Raw genomic sequence first — 19,689 nt, forward strand, 5'->3', positions numbered from 1 at the left:
AAATCAAAATAGCACTAGTCCTGCCAGACTGGGTAAGCAAGTTAGCTGTCACCAAGCTCCTCTCCTATATCCCAAGACTGAGGTGCTGCCTCCCAGTCCCACACACCTCCAACACTGGGAAACAATTTTGCAGGCCCCTGTGTCCAAACATGATTAGAATGGGGATTCAATATTCTGCCCCACACTAAATGCACTTTCCATAGAGCCCACAGATGGAAGGAAACTTTGAGAGAAGTTTCTCCAAAATCCCTTTTTACAGACCAGGAAAGTGACTCTCAAGGAGGTTAAGTGACTTGTATAAAAATTTTTTTAAACATGCATTTCAAGGACCATTGTATTTCTTATTCATCAGAAACATAAGTGAGATGTTTTGTTAAATGTACGTGCTTTAAAGAAATGAGCATAAGAAATTTTTTTTTTCTTTTGGGAAAGAGGATCTATGTATACAGTCAATAATTCACAGAGCCTTAACCAAACAAGACTAATTATTAAGAAACTGATTAAAAAGCTTATATGTTTTATATGTGATAAGTTCAGGACCTCCTACTAGCTAGAGAAATTCCTAAGAATTATGATAATGATTTTTTGAGAGGGTAATCCATAACCCAAATAAGACTCACTTTTTATGGCAAAGTTACGTACGCTGCTTTAGGAAACACAGGTCCAGTGTATGTGTCAGGAGTTGCACATATGAGTGCAATGATGGGTGTCATCTCCTCTTTCCAAACACAGAAAAAAATAGTTTTCTTCAACTATATGCATCAATCATAGACAGAACTCAGTATTCATCAATAATTTTCTTTCTGAACCACTTCAGATGGCTTCTCTTGATTCAAACTGTTTTAGAAACTCCAACTTCCTTCTACTTATTTTGCAACAGCTACTCAATTCATTTTTAAGCTGCTGTGATTAAGTAGCTCCAGGAAGTTAGGAGGTAAATTGGGAAATCTGGTCTTTTTTAGACCAAATTGTGACCAAACCCTCTTTGCTTTTTACCATCTTAGGAACACCTTCTCTTTCCTTTCCTAAAAACAGGTTTATCTGAGCCACCTAGAAACCTTTCAAATCTGTAATTTAAAAAAAAATCAGCTTCGTTTCCCCTTGGCTTAGCCTCTTTTTTTTCCAGTGCAAGGAAACAAAGAGAAAAAATGCCACTGTTACTTATTTCCAAGATGACATTAGGGGGTTCTACAGCTTGGAGTAAAACTCAAGAAGCAAGTGAGCCACAACAAAAAGCACACTGGCCACCCGCTGAGACAAGTGGACACTTGGAGTACCTGTTTAGGTGAACGTCCAACACAGTGAGTCAACAGCTGAGAGGACCCAAGAAGACTGCTTAGCAGCTCAGCGAGAGGAATGAGCTCTCCATAAGCTCATTGCTGCGCTCCAGTGTCAGCTGGTTGCAGGGATGGAATGCAGGGAGAAATCTAATGGGAGGCTAAAATTGCCAGGCAGATGGAGGAAGCTGCCTTTTCAAGGCAGGTGGGCTTTCTCTGACAACCATCATGGATATCATGGTGAGTAGACCACTACTGATAATTTGAGCTGACCATGGTTTTAACAGATTGGAAAAGCAGTCACGAAGGTGTATGAAGTTATGGTTATTTCTCTTGAGAAAAATCCTGGTTTAGGAGAGCAGTGGGACAGTTTAACTCTTTGTGATGCAAATACTTAGTGTCTCATGTTGCTGACAGTGGCAACCAGAATCATATTGTGTCATTCATTCTCACACCTGCCACTAAAGCCTCCTATTCTCTGAGAACATCTAGCCTTCTATTCTCTAAGGACAACTTATCGGGCCTTGGAAATCCCCCAAAGAGCCAAAAGATTAACTAGTTGTTCAAAGTCAAGTGGTCCTTGGTTCTTTCACATATCTCTTTGAAAGTAAGACTGAATGAAGTGAGTTAAATGGCTGATACTCATTTCATATTATTGAGTGAAAATTTAGAATATAAAACACTATGTGTGAGAAAGCTCTAAGTATTCCAAAACTGATTATTCATGAAAGGTGAAGGCAGAAAAATGAAAAAAGTAGGCTTGATTTAGAAATAGAATTATTATCAATTATGGTATTCTTTCTGTTTTTTCACTCTAGAACGTGTAACAAAGTAATAATATCAACCATGTACTTTTTTAAAAATGGCTGATTTTGTGACCTGGTTAGGTCCACAGTCTTTTGGATTTCAGTAATGCCCATAACTTCAACTGCGTTTATGTCAGGGAAGAAGGGCTTGTATGGAGATCTGTGATTAGTGGCCCTTACCCAATAAGATAACGGTGGAAAGATTCTCAAATGTAAGGTGGACAAATCAATTTTCACCTGTAGTAACATTGCAGTTAAGTCTCAAATGCAATGATATCCAAAAAGTGCTTTGTAAACTGCAAAATATGATGCAAATGAAGATGATCTTCCTATCTGGATTCTGTAAAACAGCTGAGTGGGATAAAAAATGCAACTTTAAGCACTGCAGGCCTGTAAGATGTTACTACATGTTATCTAGGGAAGTGATTCATCTCTCAGTTTCTCTCTGCACCTTTCAATTTCTCTGTCTCTCTGCATGTCTCTTGATTGTTGCTCTCTCTTTCTCGGAACATATTTAATCTGTGTGTATCTCTGCCTCTTTCAGTCTCGCTCTGTCTCTCTGTCTCTGTCTCTCTCTGATGCAGCCTTTCCCATTTCTCTCTCACACAGCCTCTCAGAAAATGGCACACAGGAGACACATAGTTGTATAAGGTCACACAGTCACATGTGGCACGGGTGCAATTCAAATCCTGGTCCTCTGCAGGGAGACCCAGAGTCCATAACCATTGCTACTTCAAAGAACAGAGACTGGTCTCTCTGGTCAACAATCATATTGTTATTATTATTATTATTACTACTACTATTATTATTATTATTACTACATTATTATAATGTAGTCTTTTATGATATTGTTTACAAGGGCTAAAGCACGTTTCTCAAAACCACAATTTTTAAAAAGGTTTAAAATAGCAGTTAACTGGGAATATGAGGGTAAGTATTGTCCATCAGTGTTTTATAGAAGTTTTGATGTTTTAAATAAATTAAGAGCAGGCTGAAGTTAGTAACCTCAAAGCTCAATATTTGATATATTCTAGAATTACCTAGGAAACCAGCAAACCTAATGTGGCTATATATTTTAAGTGGGAACATGCTTTCTCTGTAAAGTACATGTGTATGAGTGGGCTAAGACTCTGCAATTCAAAGGATGTCCAGGGGCAGCATCAACGTCAGCCTGGAGTCAATTAGGATGCACGATAAAACAGCTGAATCAGGATCTGTTTTAAACAACACCCAGCGTGGTTCAAATGTACATCCAAATTGAGAAGCACTGATCCAAGGTAAGCTGTCTGTTTTTAATTTTGCCCATACATGGATTGTGTAGTTCATGCTTCCTTTTTTACTGGATTACTAGGAAGCTCAAGGCCAAATTTGCCACTAATTTAAAAAGGAAATGTCAAGGACCTTAAGATATATCCTGTGTATTAACCTTACCTCGGTTTGGCCTCATTTTCCTTTCTTTTTTTCCCTTTCACCCAGATTTGTTATACCTTGATATACAATCTCTATAAGCTGCCTCGGGTATTTTTTAGAATAGAAGGTTTATAAATAAATGCATAAAAATAAAACATTGGCTCTGTCCTGTCTTGTCATTCCAAGTCTCATGCCCTTATTTGCATTTATTCCTGTTCCTAACACGTTAGGCTCGATCAAAACACAAACTCCCACAGGAATCAGTAAAAAGTGGAAATGGAATTAAAACCCCTGATGAGTATGTAGGATGAAGAGAATGGATCATTGTCATAAGAAATCAGAGTGTGAAAATTGGAGAATGGAGCACAAAAACCATTAGAGTCCACATAGGCTGTCTGTGTGGGAAATGAAACAAGATAAGAAGGAGACACTGGGAATGTAGTCACAGAAGCAGTTTGCCCTAGGTAACCTCTGTGCTGCCTGGGCTGGGCTGCAATGCTGAACATCAGGGACCTCTACCCCACCCTGCCCACAAAATCAAATGAAATGAAGTCAAAAATGAAATGTTGTCCAGTGATTAGAAACACTACAATAAATGATCCAATAGCCTTTCTCTACAGTTTTGTTATTTTTTTGTGTGTGTATAAATACACTTGAAGGGCCTCCCTGGTGGCGCAATGATGCAGCACTATGAAGCTATCTGCAGCCACTGCAGCACCAGGGAGCTAACCCACATGGCGCAGCTGACCTTTCCTGTCTCACCTGCTTCTCCCCTCGGCAGTGTATTTCAGTAGATCTGCCTGTTCTGCTCCCCACTCTGTCTCTGGTGAATCCTCTCACACCTTGCATCTCTGGCCTACACCCCAGCTCTTGTATGCATAAATAAATAAATCTTAAAAATAATATTGGCAGAGACTGCAGTCCACATTAAAAAAAATACACTTTTTTTTTTGAAGATATGCAATTCCTTCAAAAATGACTTTACCTTATAAAATTTCTTGTTCTTAACTGGGTCTCAGGTTATTCAGCTGGTCAAAGAAATACAACATAATGACGACCTATAGGAAAATATTCTTAATCTCAAAATAGTCTCTTTAGAGTCAATGCAATTTCCAACTAAGTATAAAAACCTGAGGGCTTCTAAAAATATACAAAAATTTATTTTCTTTGGTTCTAGTTTTGATTCTATTAACTGAGTTCAGTAATGTCTCTTTAAAAGGCTATGAAGGGTCAAATTAAAGATAAGAATGCTAAAAGTACCCACTGCAAACAGCCTTCTTTCTCCCTTAAAACAACAAATGTTTAATGAAAGCCTCTCCAAATAAAAACAAAACAAACATTTCAATAATATTTGTATTCATAAGAGACTTAAAATTCAATTTTAAAGACACTATACCAACATCAAATCAGGAGTGGGCTGCATTTTTCAAAAGGCTGCCAAACAGAACTGTCACGTGGAGGACTAACAGGAACCAACCTGCGTGTCCTTCTGTGGGGCACAGGGAGCACATATTTTCCAGGCTTTGCAAATAGTTTCCCAAAACAAATCTGCCAGCTGACAAGAACACATACACATACCAGAAATTTTCCAATTTTTGTAGCTGTGGAAGCAAACTTTCTTTCCCTTTGTTTGGGGCAGAGATTTTATTAGATGCCTACCCATTCAAAAAAACAAAACAAAACAGCCCATGGAAAGTCAGTACTGTTCACTGAAATGCTTCCTTTATTTCTCTTTATCATTCCTGAATATAATATTGGTCTCTCTAATTTGGTTTCAGTTAGAGAAGAAAATATGAGAATTGGAATTGGGCAAAAACACCTGATCTACTAAGAAATAAATTGTCCAAATGCCTCCACTACCTCTATAAACATCACCTGCTTTGGGTACTGGTGAGAGAGGCTTGTCTGGGTTTTGGAGGCAGACCATTCAAAGACTTCAATAGGCTGCAGGACAAAGTTGCATGCATGTCTCTCTGTAGACCAGCATGGTTCTGGTGTCTTTTAGGGGACTGGAGTTTGCCTCCAAAGAGAGGCAGTTACTTCTCTTTGTTTCTTTCAGCACTAAGCATACTGGCTGGCCGACACGAGGGGCTCAAAAGTACTGGCAAGGTGAATGTATCAACATTATTCACAGGGTGACAAAGGTTTCCAAAGGAAAGGGATCCTGCCCCATGGCAGAGTGTGAGGAAGGACACTACCACAAATATCCACATAAATATCCATCCACCCCCAGACCGCTGAAGGGTTGAGAACAGTCATTTCTACGGACTTTACTTACTCCTTCACCTAGAAATGCAGAGTCAGCACTTTGTAGGCAGCTGGCCTAGGATACAGATTTTCGTGTTAAGAGTTTGGTATAGGGCCTCCCCTGGTGGCGCAGCGGTTGAGCGCTGGGTTGCGAAGCTGCCCGCAGCCTCTGCAGCGCCAGTTCTATCCCCGGCTGCTCCCCGGCCACCAGAGGAGGGTCCCACATGGCGCGCAGACCTCTCCTGCCACCCGCTGCTCCCCTCAGCAGTGTACTTCGGTCCTTCTGCCTGCTCTGCTCCCAGCTCTGGCTCTGGTGAATTCTCTCACCCTCCCGCGCTTCTGACTGTACCCAGTGCTTGTATAAATAAATAAGTAAATAAATAAATAAATAAAAATGATAGTGATGAGCTCTATGGAGATAAAAAAATTTAAAAAAAAAAAAAAAAGAGTTTGGTATAGTTTCAGCTCAACTCTGGGAGGAGAAATCCCTCTCTGGGCTCTTGTGCTCTCCTCCTCTCTGAGTGTCATGGTGTGGATCAGGCTCAGTAGTTAATTATGATTCTGTTCTCACACTGCATAGCCTGTCAAAATCAGTTACCAAAGGGAGTACTTAGCCCCTAAGGTCTATTGCCCAGGGTCCCATTCAACTTTGGAGGAAGCTACATTCAGAGTTGGGTACCTGGTGTCACCCATCTACCTCTGCTCCAGGTCTGCCTTAGAGTTAATATTTAGCAATGTCAAATATTACCCCTCCTACTGCTGCTTTCTAAATAATCATGTAAAACTCAATATCTACCAAACAAGCATGTGAACTTCTGGGAGGTACTGACATGTCTAAAGTCATTTATTGGGTAAATGCTAAAAATATGGATATATCATGATTCTCCAAAGGTTCTTGCTGTCTTTTGGGGAGTCTACATAGGTGTTAGAAACACTGGGCACAGTGCAGACATGTAGGATTTGCATAGTATTGGCTATTGCTAGACATCATCTTGAATTAGATGGTGTGTACTTTGGAAGTTTTTTTTTTTAAGATTTATTTTTTATGTATGCATACAAGAGCTGGGGTGCAAGCCGGAGACGCGGGGAGTGAGAAGATTCACCAGAGACAGAGTGGGGAACAGAACAGGCAGATCTACTGAAATACACTGCTGAGGGGAGCAGCGGGTGAGACAGGAGAGGTCTGCTGCGCCATCTGGGTTGCTCCCTGGCCGGCCGGGGATTGAACTCATGCTGCAGAGGCTGCGGATTGCTTCATAGCACGGTGCTTAACCCCTTGCGCCACCAGGGAGGCCCTACTTTGGAAGTATTTAACTCAATAGTCTGGTACTAAAATGTTTTTGTCACTGCAAAATGTAAAGGTGGGTGACGCAAGAAGGGCAAGAGAACAGAACTCAGAGCCTGTGATGAACCAAATCCAGGAGCATGGGGGGACTTCTGCAAAGGAGGGATGAGGGAAGGCTCTCATCCTTACAATAATGGGTGGGGTGGGGGTGGGGAGGGAGAGAGACAAGTAAACTCTGTGGTGGGGGGAGGAAGGAACAGAATAAAATTAATTGAAGAAAAAATCCCACATCCCTGATATGGGCAGCAAATCCATCTAATACTGAACTAGGGGAAGAGTCAGATTGTAGGTTTCTGCATTTGTCTCTCTTTTTAAATTTTCTCAAAGATTAAACAGAATATATATAGTATGTTTATGCATGTCATCTTCAAGGATATTAACTGGTGCCTTGATATAAAAGAAATGTAAAATTTATTAATATGATAGAGAAACTTGTCTGCTTCCTATCCGTGAACCAATGAATGGAGGGGATTTCTGTGAGAAGTTGCTGTAGTCTTTGAGTCCTAATTTGGGAATATCTCCTCCCACCCCCTGCTACCCCACTCCACCCCACACCTCCTTCACCTCCTTTTCCCTCATGTATTTCCCTCCCTTCTCCCCTACCCCTATTAAGTAAATGGATCCATTCTCAAGGAACCACAGGCTTGGATTTTAAAACTGTAACTCTAGGAAAGGATGAAAAATGGGCATTGAGATGTTCTTATTGGTAAATGTATGATTATTAGTATGGGCATGGAAATCTCTTGAAAATCATTAAAATGAATTATTAAGATGAGTTCTCTCATTTTATTCTTCTTAAATCACAACATTTGTATTTCCACATTGTTGCATGAGTCTCAGATCATATTTGTCAAGTCAAGAACAAAACAAAAAAGGTGTAGCTGGCATATATTTGGAGGTTTTAGAATCTTCTGTTATTTAAGTCAATGGATAAATGAAATTCATTTCCTAATTAAAGCTACATCTTACTGCTTAGCCATGATTTTTTTTGTTTGTTTAATTAATAATAAATTTTATTTTTATATTCCCCATACAATTTCAACCCCCCCATTCTGACCCCAGTCCCTCCCCTCCTGCCCCCCACCCCCCCAAAAGTGTCTCTGGTTCATAGTTTTTTGTTGATTTTGATTTTCACTTTCTTATAGTTATTCATTTTCCTGGTCCCTTATTTAAGTTTTCTAGATTCCTGCTATGAGTGAGACCATCCGGTATTTTTCTTTTTCTTTCTGGCTTATTTCGCTGAGCATGATCCCTTCCAGCGCCATCCATGTTGCTGCAAATTGCATGTGTTTATCTTTTTTAAATGCTGAGTAATATTCCATGGTATATATGTACCACATCTTCTTGATCCAGTCATCTATTTTTGGGCATCTGGGCTGTTTCCAAAGCTTAGCTATTGTAAATAGTGCTGCTATAAACATAGGGGTGCAGGTGCTCTTTGGAATTGATGTTTCTGTGTCCTTTGGGTAAATACCTAGGAGTGGAATTGCTGGATCATATGGAAGCTCTATGTTTAGTAGGTCCAGAAATCTCCACACAGCTCTCCATAGTGGTTGGACCAGTTTGTCCTCCCACCAACAGTGCAGAAGAGTTCCTTTTTCTCCACACCCTCGCCAGCATTTGTTGTTGCTAGTTTTTTTAATATGTGCCATTCTCACTGGTGTAAGATGGTATCTCATGGTAGTTTTGATTTGCATTTCCCTGATTACAAGTGATATTGAACATTTTTTCATATGCCTGTTGGCCATTTGCATTTCCTCTTCAGAGAAGTTTCTTTTTAGCTCTTCTGCCCATTTTTGGACTGGATTATTTTCTTTGTTGTTGTTGAGTCTCATCAGCTCTTTGCAGATTTTTGTGATCAGTCCTTTATCATTAGTGTTGTGTACAAAAATGTTCTCCCAGTCGGTGGGGTTTCTCTTTGTTTTTGTTATTGTCTCTTTTGCTGTGCAGAAGCTCTTTAATTTGATGTAGTCCCAGCTGTTTATCTTTGCCTTCACTATCACTGCTTTGGGTGATGTGTCTGTAAAGATGTCTTTGATGTGCAAATCACGTAGTGTTTCGCCTATATTTCCTTCTATGTATTTTATGGTTTCAGGTCTTATGTCTAGTTCTTTAATCCATTTTGAGTTGATTTTTGTGTATGGTGTGAGGTAGTGGTCAAGCTTCATTCTTTTGCATGTAGCAACCCAGTTTTCCCAGCACCATTTATTGAACAAACTTTCTTTGCTCCATTGCATAGTCTTTGCTCCTTTGTCAAAGATTAGTTGATCATAAATCTGTGGGTTTATTTCTGGATTTTCTATTCAACTCCATTGGTCTGTATGTCTGTTCTTGTTCCAATACCATGCAGTTTTGATGATTATGTTAGCCATGATTTTTTGAAGATTAATTTATTACACTATCAAATCCTTTCCTTAGATGAGTGGATAAAGAAGATGTGGGGTGTGTGCGCGCGTGTGTGTGTATATATAAACATATATACCATGGAAAGCTAGTCTATTTAAGAAGTAAATGGAATAGGGGCCTCCCCAGTGGCGCAGCGGTTGAGCGCTGGGTTGGGAAGCTGCCTGCGGCCTCTGCGGCGCCGGTTCCATCCCCGGCTGCTCCCCCTCCACCGGAGGAGGGTCCCACATGGTGCGCAGACCTCTCCTGCCGCCCGCTGCTCCCCTCAGCAGTGTACTTCGGTCCTTCTGCCTGCTCTGCTCCCCACTCTGGCTCTGGTGAATTCTCTCACCCTCCCGCGCTTCTGACTGTGCCCAGTGCATGTATGGACAAAACAAGCAAACAGATATAATAAATAAAAACATGCCTCTATTAAAAAAATAAATAAATAAAGAAGTAAATGGAATATATGCAATACTACTCTATTAAAAAAAAAGGAAGATGAAATCCTATCATTTGCAACAACATTGATTAACCTAGGGGGTATTTGCTAAGTGAAATAAGTCAGAAGGAGAGAGACAAACACCATGGGATTTCATTCATATGTGATACATAGAAAACAAGCAAACAAGTGAACTAAATACAACAGAAATAAACTTTTAGACTATGAAACTAAATTAGTGGTTATCAGAAGAGGAGGGGAGAAGTGTGGGGAAAATGGGGTCAATAGTATGAATGATGGAATTAGACTTTAGTGGTGAACTAATGCAGTATATACAGACATTGGTTTATAATGATGCACAATGGAAACTTCTATGCTATAAAACAATATTAGTTCAAAAATACACACACACACACACACACACAACCCTTATCTAGTCATTGTTCTGTTGTACTTTCTGTTGTGGGCAAGCCTGCACTGCACCACCCATACCCCTCTGAAGACCCTCTGAAGACCCTAATATTAGCTTTAACATTTCACCCCAGGGCACTCTAACGTTTGCTGAGAGGAGCCAAGGGCAGCCTGTCTATGGTCTTGAAACCACACAAAATGCATTAGCAAAGAGCTGTTAAAATACATCTGCTTTAGAAGTGGTCAAATGTTTCATGGGAAGAATGGAAGATGCTGACCTTTGGGGCATCTATAAAGTACACAGGAAAGCCAGAACTTCTTATGGATGAAAAAAAGCTAAAAAGTAGACAAGATTTGTTCTCCAACTAGATGGCACAAGACACAAGAGGAAACAATTCCCTGAAGGATGTCTCATCCTAATACAAGCCACTTCAAAGGAGTTAATTTTAAAATAATGATTTTTTAAAAAACTAACAAAGGTATAGAAATCAAAGAAAGGAGGCTTTATGAATTTTAGGAGGCTCCTTCTAATCTAGCAAACCATTCATCATCATCATCATCATCATCAAATACAGGCCCAGATCTGCCTTACTTTCCTCACATTTCTCTGCTGCTTCTGCCCCCACCAATGTTATAGTCTTAACACATGTGAAAACAGGTTGCTTCAACGACCTTCCTGCTGAAATCTATGTAGAGGATCTTAAAAAATGTCCATTAAATGGACAGAGCAGGACACTTCTTTAGGATAGTACTATTACAGGCAGAATACTAAAACACTGTGGACTCAAAAGGAATGAGTATAAAGCGGAGAGACTAATGAGTGAGATGGATGTACACAGATCTTCCTTTACACTCTTTCATTGTTGTCTCACCCACCTTCTTTTCGTTTTGTAGATGAGGCGGGATTGGTGAATATGTAAATGTGCAGAGTGAGCTATGCTCTGCCCCCAAAAGAGATTGTACTCTCTCTACATTTCCCCTCCCCTCTACATCTTCAGAAAATAGTGCCCGATTTCTAAGGTCATGACTTTCTAATGAAAGAAGACAGGAGCTGACAGGTTAGAATAAAATCCTTTGCAAAAACATCAGCAGTGATCTCTTGGGACACCAGCATGTTTTTTACTTTTCTTGTTCTTGCACTTCAAGGGTGGGGAAATAAATGTATGTTTTCCTTTAATAGATCACAACTCCATCTGCTTTGTAACCTAAAAGATCGCTATTTCAGTCTGCATCCAGAAAGTGAGTGAATTGTGCCCTCAAGTGGCTGAATGGTATACTGGAAGGATAGCATTACAAAACTCAAAATGTTTGCTAAGTTGTCTTAATTAACTGATTCCTTCCAAGAGTTTTTCATTCTTTGAAAAATAAGGAGGATAGCTGAATTTTGGAACAAGGCATCAGGAGAGTGGTATTCTGTTCCTGTTTTATTATTGAGACAACTTGCCACAGCAAAACCAAGCACAAGGACTTAATTATCTAGATAATTCAGGCAAAAGGAATTCACTTTGCCTTTGTCTCTATTACTTGGCTAATTCAAATGACTAGATTTTGCCTGGGCTGCTTCGGCCGTCCCTACATCAAGTGTTTGTTTATATAAACTTCATGTTTCATGAAGTAACTGCTTACTAAGTCTAGTGAATCAAAGGATAGGACTTCAAAGTGGCCATGTGCTTAAGGCAGAGTTCTTTAAACACTCCTTTAAAGGGTGTAAAGCAGAAATTTATCTAATATATATGTTTGCATATGAGTGAAAGTTTCTATAAGATTTTTCATTATAATATCAAAAGATTGACAACTTCTTGGATGCTAATACTATGGGGTTAAATAAATATGATTCATCTATGTAAGATTTGATGCAGTTATAAAAAGAAATTCTATGTATGTGTACAGAAGTGTTCTCTGAGGTATAGTGCTCAGTGTTGAAATCAAGAGGCACCAGTGTGAAGATTATGCTATATTTGCATTATGAAAGGAAAAATGCAGGGTGGTATTGGCTTGTACACGCATAGCTTATTTCTGGAAAGACACATAAGAAACTAATAAAGGTGGCTGTTTGCAGTTGTGAAAAATGGGATAAAGCTATACATTTACATGATTTGCATCTGTTTCATTCACCAGTACTTCTCCAGTGTCTAGAAAAGGACCTAGCACATTGCAGGCACTCAAAAATATTTGTGGAACAAATACATGAATAAAATCAAATATATATACATTTATTCGTAAAAGTCTGTCTTTAGCAGTAGGAGAATTTCTACTCCAAATTTTTGTGCTTTAGAAATTTTGAACCATTAGTCTACTTATTCAAAAATGAATAAAATTCAAACAAGGGAACAACAAATGGGGATCTGCTATTTTGACAATGAAGTAAGGTATTGTTTTGACAGTGATTTACACCAGAGCTGGTCACAGCATAAACTGCCAATCATCAATTAGCAACAACACTGCAGTACTTAAAGCATTTGAGGAACATTGCACTATTAAAAAAATGTCCTTGTGTGGAGAGGTTTTCTGCTGTGTTGCAGATTCTTGATATATAAGTACATGCCTTTTGCTAAATTCATCTACACGATATGCCAGCATTCATTGGGATAGCTTTTCAGGTTAAGAGGATGAAGTTGCATGGTCCTATTACCTGAGTTTCCAGCAGTGTCACTGGAGCTTTGGCTAACTCCATAAGTAGAGAAAAGCATTAAGAAGAACTCCATAGGGCCTCCCTGGTGGCACAAGGGGTTAAGACACAACCTATGAAGCTGACCACAGTCACTGCAGCACAAGTTCAATTCCCGGCCAGGGAGCTACCCACATGGCGCAGCAGCCCTCTCCTGACTCACCTGCCACTCCCCTCAGCAGTGTGTTTCGGTCAATCTGCCTGTTCTGTTCCCCGTTCTGTCTCTGGTTAATCCTCTCCCTCCTCCCACCCCCCCGCACCTCTGGCCTGTACCCCAGCTCTTGTATGCATAAAAATAAAATAAATCTTAAAAAAAAGAGGAACTCCATAAAAGGAAGGGGGATGCTTTGATTCTTAAAGGATGTTGTTCTACCAAGAGCCCATCCCATGCCACCTAAAAGGGAGCCTCCAGGTAGGTCTCTAAGTTGACCACCTGTATTTTTATGAAAAGCTCCACAGTGGACTCTGAAGTACATTCACCATTGTCCCCCTTTCCCCGGCACTGAGATGATCCACTCTAGACAGAGCTCACTGGGCTCATATTGGACAAAATGAAGTCCTTCCCAAAGATACCTTCCATTCTCCATGCCACAATTCCTTCCCAACCACTTCATCCAGGACTATTTCTGGTTTGCTCCTTTCCTTAAAAGTCCTATCCACTCAATTGTAACTTCCAGACATTCATTTCAAGACCAGCAAGCTCATTTATCCTAAGTCATTCTTTCTGTCCCTTGTGCACTGCAAGTCCGGAAGTATTTCTCAAAATGCCACTGTGACATGGAATGTACTAAGATATCAGGGGAGTTTTGGGAATGTAGATTTCTTTTCTGAGAACAAAATAGAAGGCCTGAAAACAGCTTATTATCCATCAAAGAAATCATGTTCCAACTGATAGCTTGTTCTCAGCAAGCACAGTCATCTACAGCAAGTCTGATAATTGCATAAAAAGACCTAAGAGGCTCTGAAGGATTGGGATGAGAGAGGAAGATGCATTTTATGTGGCTTTCTCTAATGTAATCACCAGTTACCAGTTAAAGGGATGGAAAGGAGCTTAACAAGCTCATTACAACCTCAGCACCTATGATCTTCACATACATCCCATGGCAGCCACAGGATAAAACGCCCTGAAAGGCCTTGCAGACCTTGGCTCCAGTCGCTGCTATTTTCATTCTGCCCCTTCCAAAAGGCAGCTGGTGTGTCCATTACCAGCTGCTGGGTCATATGGAAAATAAACCAAGAGTTGGATCAAATGTGCTCCTGGGCTGCTAACTACTCTTTTCCTTAATCTGGAATGGAGAAAGGAACCCCATACTCACATTGGGATATTCCTATTTGTCAACCTAATTTTTCTACATGTTCTCCTCTATTTGTAGAATGATTGATTGCCCTTGTGCTGGTGATTTCCTGGGACAGTTTCAGGGAACAATCTTTGGGGTCTGTGCCTCTACTCCACAGAGGTTGTGCATGCACTGTAGAGGGCTAGACTCTTGTTTCAGGAGACACTGGTCATTCCTAGGATTAGCATTTCTGCCTCTAGGTCATCTCTTCTCTTAGAACAAGTTTTTTACAAGTGAGTAATTCTTGTTATCAATAATTCACAGGGATACCTCCAGAGTCCAGCGCAGTTTTAGAAGTAATCTAGATTGGTCCTCAAAGCAATCTGAAGAGGTAGAAGCACCAGGGGCAGTATGAACATAGGATACAACATGAACAGTGCCCCTTGGTACAATATGGCGGTCCCAGCTGAGGGCACCTGAGTGGGGGATAGTAGGGGGATTGAGGGCAGGAAGCCTATTTCGGTCTGTCCCAAACCAATTTTATTTGAGGTTCCATGGCACATTCTCCTTTAAAAGAGGTAAATGGAATCTGAGTTGTACCCATATTGTATTAAATTGAAACTTCACCCTGTAATGTGTGACCCTAGCCATTACTCACACTCAAGGTCAGACAATAGCTGCCATTAAATCTAGGTAATCATTCTCTCCACCCAAGGGGGCTTGCAGTTTATGTTAAAAGGACAAAAAATCCTGGCTTTTTCATGATAAGCATTCCTTGCTTAGTAATAGCCCAGGTAGAACAAGTTCTTATAAGTCAAGCCATAATCCAAATTCATGAGGTATATCTTCTAATGAAACAAATTGCCACCAAATTTACCTGCTCTGTAAATCTTAATTTTCATTTATTAGATGTTCTTAAAGGGGATACAGCCATTTGAATAACATTGTAAACACAGAAAGTTACTCTATGTGTCAAATTCTTAGAGTGATGTCCAGAATCCAACAAAGTCATAGGAAAACTCCAAAAGTAATTTGCTGCTCCTTACTGAGATGATAATATCTTGGAATAAATAGGAGTTTAGGCCACACTTGCTATTGATATCATAATGTAAATAAACTTAGGGATCTGTGCTTAAAAGAGATTTTGGGTTGGTAGGGAAGGCACAGAAAATCCATGAAGTTACAAGTTCTTTGAGGTATAGGGAGATGCAATGAACAAAAAGAGGTGAAAAATGACAGAAATGCAAAGACTAGGTCACTCAAGGAAAATTTAGTCAACGTACCAATTTTACTTGGGGTTGAGACCTGACTTGATTCTTCCATTTCCATTTTGGGAAATGGGAGTGGAAGGGTAGGAGAGAAGAGAATAAGTCTAGGACCAGTTTACTGTCAAGACCGAGCTAATCGAAACCACTATCACTTATGTGAGGACTGGAGAAGAAATACTAAAACTTTAACGAAAGCACAGGAGATTTACTCAAGATGCTCTCTAAATTCCTTGACAATTTTACAGTGAGATTATGAATCAAGTTCACTCTAACTCTCCTTCCTTAATACATGGTAGCTTGGGAGGCTGGAGAAGGTACTATTACCAAACTTTTATCATTCCAAAGAGCAGAGATTTGATTTTAATGGGGTGGCCTTGGCATTTTACATTGTATAGTACAGTAAACAGTACAGCTGAAAAATATTCACTTTGCACTGGTGTGGTTTCTCAGGATGCCAAGTTAGATCCACAGTAATCCGCCCAGACTTGTCCTTCTTAGCACTCCCACTGTCTCTGAATCATCGGGAGCACTAATGCATTCTGAGTCCTGTTGTGATGTAATTAAGGGATAATGTTTGCAACAAGGAGCAGAGGAGTTGTAAAAGCCTCCCATGGGTGATTAAATGCTGAGGGAAAGTTGAATAACTATAGCATTCACTAAGTGCAACTTTAGTCCAATGCCACAAGCATCCCCTCCCTCCTTCCCAATTATAGGATAAGGTTTCTAAAAAAGATACACACACACACACACACACACACACACAGAATCTGTAAATAAACATGTTCTTGCTTTCACCTCCCTTTAGGAAATGGAGAACTGAAGCTACTACATCCTAATGCTTACCTAGGATGGAGTCTAGACTGAGTTTATGCTAAAGGAATTAGCACAGGAAGCTACGAACTGCTTCAAAAAGGATTAAATGGGGGAAATATGTGGATACCTCACCAATATTGAAGGAAAAGAAGAGGTCCATTCCTAACTGTGTGTGCAGTTTGTTTATATATTTTGTAATTTTTGACCTTAATGAACCATTTACTTGTCCTGGCTGGGTCTCAATTTTGTGCACCTGAAAATGGCAGCAGGTGGGGGAGAGATGTTTGGATTAGGTAAATTCTGAACTCTTTATGCTTCAGTCCCATATATACACACATTACACAGAAAAATATGAGTGAGACTCTGAGGAATCACAACACTCACACTGCTGAAAGGACTGCAAACTGGGAACAACTCTGAAAAATAAATGTGTCAGTGTCAATAAAATGGAAAATATAAGTCACTTGTGACTCAGGAATTCCCTTTTCCTTAGGAAAACTTTTATAGTTGTGCAGTGAGACAAAAGACCAAAAAATAACAACGCTGCAAGAATATTAGTAAGAATCCAAAATCAGAAAAAGCCAAAACGCCTAACAATAGAAAAATAGGAAATGGATAAATGGAATAGGGTCTGTTCACACAAAGGAATACTACAGAGCAGTTTATAAAATGCTGTTACTCTATATAAATCAATCCTAATATTTTAAAAGTATAAATTGTCAAGATTGTGTAAACCTGAATAACCACAATGGTTAACTATACTTGAATGTAACAAATTGAATCGATCAAATTCATGAATCCACAGTAATAAGCAAACCAAATAGAAAAACTCATAACATTGGATGAAAAGGGCAGTAGAATGTGAAGCCATTTATGTACTTTTTAATTAATATAAAAAAATAACGTTCAGTGTTCACATATGTGTGTGTGTGCATGTGCACAAAACCAGGGAAAACAGAAGGAAGGACCCTTAGAACAAGATAACCGTTTTGCTTGGGAGGCAAGATAGAAGTCGGTGACTGGAAACTGTGAAAAAAGTCATAATCAGTATGATTTTTTTACATATGTACATATAATGCAAGAAACAACAAACTGTCATTTCTAGATGGTGGAGGAGAGGTGCTTTATAGCATTACTCTTTGTACTCAAAAAGAACTCCAAAAATAAAAAGTATGTGAGCAGCAATCTAGGGAAGATACATGTTAACAAGCTCCAAGAAACAGGTAGACCAGCCTTTGAGGCTTCTATTGTGTCCAATATGATAGCCACCGGGGCACATTTAGTTACTTGCACTTGAATTAAAATTAATTAACTAAAGTTTTACTAGCCACATGTGGCTAGTGGCTATTGTATCGGGCAGCTCACAGAACATTTCTATCATTGTTACAAATGCTATTAGAGCCTGTCTCAAGCTACAAATCTGTCCTTCAGACAACAGGTACATTATTGATTACTTTGCTCTTTCCCTAACATGTCCTTTTGCACATAAGAAAACTGAAGTAATGACTAGGAAGGTTTTAGCATTTCTGGAAGGAAAATGTCTACTAATCCTAAATTCCAATTATGGTTAAAGTAACACTTTCTTATTAAAGAAATTTAGATAAGCCATTTTTGAACAGAGTCTAGCAATAATCCACAGTTATATAAACATCATATTTCATTTTCCCCTAAAGTTAGGAAGTAGAAAGATAGGCTGAAAGATAATGAAACTCTAAAGACATGTTCAATCATTTTCCAAAGGCCCGTTTCTTACCTGTACACAGTATGAGGGACGTACACTTCCCGGGTTGGGAATTCTAAAATTTCTTTGTGTGGACGTGTGCAGTTTTCAGGAAAAGGTCTCACTGGCATCATTTCAGGAGTCAGACAACAACTAATTACCTCTGGAGCTGGAGAAATCTCCATTCTGAGTAAGCCTAAAAAGAGGAAAACAGGCTTAGTAAAGACATTATCATTTTACAAGGAATCAAGTAAGATTGTTATACTGTATTTCTCTCATGAAAATAATGGTAAGTGTGGAGTTGGACTTTCTGGCTAATTTTCCAGAGTTTGAGAAAAAGCATGTCATGACAACATTTGCCATTTAGAGTCTAGAAATTAAAGAGCAAGAGCTTAGAAAATAAGTAGGAATGAATTAGAGGATCTTTAAAGTCCCTTGCAGAATGACGACATTGTCTACTAAAAGTATACAGTTAAGTAGCAAATCTGTATTACAAACAGAAAAGAAGATTGGTGGTTTTTGAACTGGGCTCCCCAGGCACCCCAGAAGAGCCCAGGGGCTATAAGCTGAAGATAAGTTACTTGCCCTAGCCTACGACCAATGTATCTCACTTTCACTTTTTTAAACACCAAAAATTCCATATAAAATTGTATTTGACAAAAAAGGCTCCTCTGTCCAAACAATTATCTGATATCTGAAACACTAGATAAAAGTATGATGTTTTATTTTATGGTGTTAACCCTTTAATAAAAATAGAAAACATTAATAGATTTATCAAAAACATAGACCTTAACTCCTAATGCAAAATCCAATACTTCACTTGGCAAATAGAGTTTTGTAAATTGTAGCATTAGACAAATCATGTGTCTAATCACCAAGGACTTTGATGGACTTAGAGGATAAAGATCAGCCATCCACACCTGGAATTGACTTGACTCTTCTCTGTAAGGATGAAGATCTTTTGTAGTCAGCTAAAAACTTGAATACATCTTCATCACTAAGGCGATCTCCCTCCTGTCAAGAGAAAAGTCAGAGTTAGTGCACCACTGATTCCTGGGATAAGGACCAGTAACTTCTGGGAAGATTTTTTTTAAAGATTTATTTATTTATTTATTTATTTATTTATTTATTTATTTATTTATTTATTTATTTATACAAGAACTGGGGTACAGGCCAGATGCGCGGGAGGGTGAGAGGATTCACCAGAGACAGAGTGGGGAACAGAACAGGCAGACTGATGAAATACACTGCTGAGGGGAGCAGTGGGCGAGACAGGAGAGGTCTGCTTTGCCATGTGGGATTCTCGCCAGGCCAGCCAGAATTGAACCTGCACTGCAGAGGCTGCGGACAGCTTCACAGTGAGGTGCTCAACCTCCTGCACCACCAGGGGAGACCCTCTGGGAAGATTTTTTATCCTTAAGTTTTATTCAAACATGACTTTCCCAGAAATTAGGATTATAGGCAATTCTGAAATCATTTAATTCAACCTCTTTTCTAATATTCCTTTTCTATCACTTCCGAATTACTGTCACTCAGACTCTCATCAATACTTCTAGAGTAGGAACTTCTACCATATTCTAAGAAAACCTGTTTCATCATTAGAAATTAACATCAAAACCTTCT

The 19,689-nt window shown here is 39.4% G+C and overlaps 1 protein-coding gene across 1 annotated transcript in view; it reads right to left on the reverse strand.

The window, feature by feature from the left end:
• The window catches only part of DOCK8 (dedicator of cytokinesis 8), a gene marked incomplete at both ends in the record, with an annotated part of 193,459 nt that overhangs the window by 73,795 nt on the left and 99,975 nt on the right, over nucleotides 1-19,689 (reverse strand). The window contains 2 exon segments of the mRNA XM_084238759.1: nucleotides 18,100-18,262; nucleotides 18,987-19,080. Of these exon segments, the coding sequence (XP_084094885.1) occupies nucleotides 18,100-18,262; nucleotides 18,987-19,080 (257 nt within the window).

The sequence above is a fragment of the Talpa europaea genome (genome assembly GCF_964194135.1).
Source record: "Talpa europaea genome assembly, chromosome: 7".
Classification (NCBI taxonomy): Eukaryota; Metazoa; Chordata; class Mammalia; order Eulipotyphla; family Talpidae; genus Talpa; species Talpa europaea.